The 2,239-nt window shown below is 34.3% G+C and overlaps 1 protein-coding gene across 1 annotated transcript in view; it reads left to right on the forward strand.

Moving 5' to 3' along the window:
* The window catches only part of LOC116011177 (shikimate O-hydroxycinnamoyltransferase-like), a 3,532-nt gene extending 2,934 nt beyond the window's left edge, over window positions 1–598 (forward strand). The window contains exon 4 of the mRNA XM_031250704.1: window positions 1–598. This exon is cut by the window's left edge and continues 31 nt beyond it. Coding sequence (XP_031106564.1) covers window positions 1–437 — 437 coding nt within the window. The 3' untranslated portion in view covers window positions 438–598.
* Window positions 599–2,239: the final 1,641 nt, after the last annotated feature.

Consider the following 2,239-nt stretch of genomic DNA (forward strand, 5'->3'; position numbering starts at 1 on the left):
TCCGCCGGAGGCTGAACCCGCCGCTGCCGGATTCATATTCCGGCAACGCCGTGCTCACCGGCTACGCCACCGCGAAGTGCGCGGAGCTGGAAGAAGGCCCGTTCTGGAAGACGGTGCAAATGGTTTACGAAGGGGCGGCGAGGATGACCGACGAGTACGCCCGGTCGGCGATCGACTGGGGAGAGCTCTACAAAGGGTTCCCGCACGGCGAGTTCCTGGTGTCGTCGTGGTGGCGATTAGGGTTTGAAGGAGTGCAGTTTCCATGGGGAAAACCTAAGTACAGTTGCCCTGTCGTTTATCATCGGAAGGACATAATCCTGCTGTTTCCCGACATCGATAACGGCGGAAATAGCAACCGCGGAGTGAATGTTTTGGTCGCTTTGCCCCCTAAAGAGATGGAGAAATTCAAATCACTGTTCCACAAATTCTTGGCTTGATCTTCGTGGTCTTCATCGTATCATCGTCATATTAATCCTCAATCATCTTTGTTGAATATTTGAAGCAAATATATATTTATGTATGGATGCAATATGTAAAATGGTTGATCAAGGGATTAATGTACAAGTAATAAACATATCATTTGTTTTCTTTTCACCAATATTTCGATATCAAAAATTTCAAAAAAGAAAAAAGAAAAAAAGACCATCAGTAAAGTCACAACATCCAATTTTTTATTAGCTTTATAGTGGTATTCTTGTCTGACTCAATCAACTGTGAACAATTTTGAATTGTTTATCTTATTGTGATCTTTTATCAGTCAGGGTCATTACAAGGATGACCCTATCGATTATTGTCGTTGAATTATGGACAACCTAAGGTTATTTACTGTCCTTAGGCGTTCTTCTCCCAAAACACACCTTTGGACAACAACAACTGTGGGGTTTCCTATAAATCAAAGGTTAATGTTATATTAATGTAAATTTTACAATGCACCGGAGTCCACATTACATTGTGAACCCTATTTCAAAATGACAGTCATATTATGTACCTATTGTTAACATATTATGTATATTTAACTGATTATATGTACATATAAATAAATTGAAGGTACATACTACATGTACATAATATTTAATTGTAGTGTTGTAATATGTATATAATTTATTAAGTGCAAGTACATTATACGTTAACTATAAATACGTATAATACTACATATACATAATATGATAGTTATAATAGATACATAATTTATTAATTAAAGACTAAAAATACATAATATGTTAATTATAAATAAATAATCTGAGTTATTTTAGATCAAGATCCAAAATGCAAAATTGATCATGCTCTATGATATAATAATTGATTAATGTACTATATAATTGTTGTGATATATATATACATATATAACTGCTCACTTCTAACCAATATAGTTAACGTGATGGTTCAGCACCTCATCCCTTAAGTATGAGGGCCGGGGTGAATGGAGCAAACCAATTGGCTGGGAAAAACCCATAACTGCTCACTTCTATAAGACAGGCCGGCCGTTACCATTACAAAATAATAAACTCTAGGCCCATGTACAAATAAAGAGATTATTTCACCTAACTTTGATAAGTGTCAATATACGAGGCAATAAAGGAGAATATTATACATGTAGAATAATGGTGAGGATAACAATGGAAGTGGATGATAATATACTTAATATGCTTATTTTTATAATTGTTTTATATATGTTAGATCTTCCAAAATGAATAGCCGTAATTGATTCTTAATTTTCTTATAAAAGGGGGTTCTCATGACGTCCGTACTTCTCGTTTTGTATGTGTATTTCTAAGTAGAGTCATTATTTGTATATAATAAAAAAAAAACACGCTTTTTTCAAAAATGGGTGAGCGCACAACTTTCATACTTGAATGTCACCAATCCAATTATTCCTAACACCATCTCAATTGGATAATTTAGGAGATAGGGAGTGGACGAGGGTTTTTTTATTTTTTTTTTATTTTTAAGGGATTGAAGGATATAGCACATAATATATGCGACAATAAGGAATTAGTCATTAGCTAGTACTAATGGTTAGATTGGAATTGACAAAGGTTATTAGATTGGACCATAAAGTGATTATTGTCAAATGAATTTGAATTATGCGTAATCTAGCATGCTTAAACCTCTAGGTTTTTATTATGCAGTGGGACCAATATTAATGGACAGTTCGTAAGAAAATATGTATTATCTAGGGAAATCAATATCGGTATGTTAATTACATATCATGTACAACTTTTTTTTTTTTTTTTTTTTT

The sequence above is a fragment of the Ipomoea triloba genome, chromosome 2, assembly GCF_003576645.1.
Source record: "Ipomoea triloba cultivar NCNSP0323 chromosome 2, ASM357664v1".
NCBI classification, from domain to species: Eukaryota; Viridiplantae; Streptophyta; class Magnoliopsida; order Solanales; family Convolvulaceae; genus Ipomoea; species Ipomoea triloba.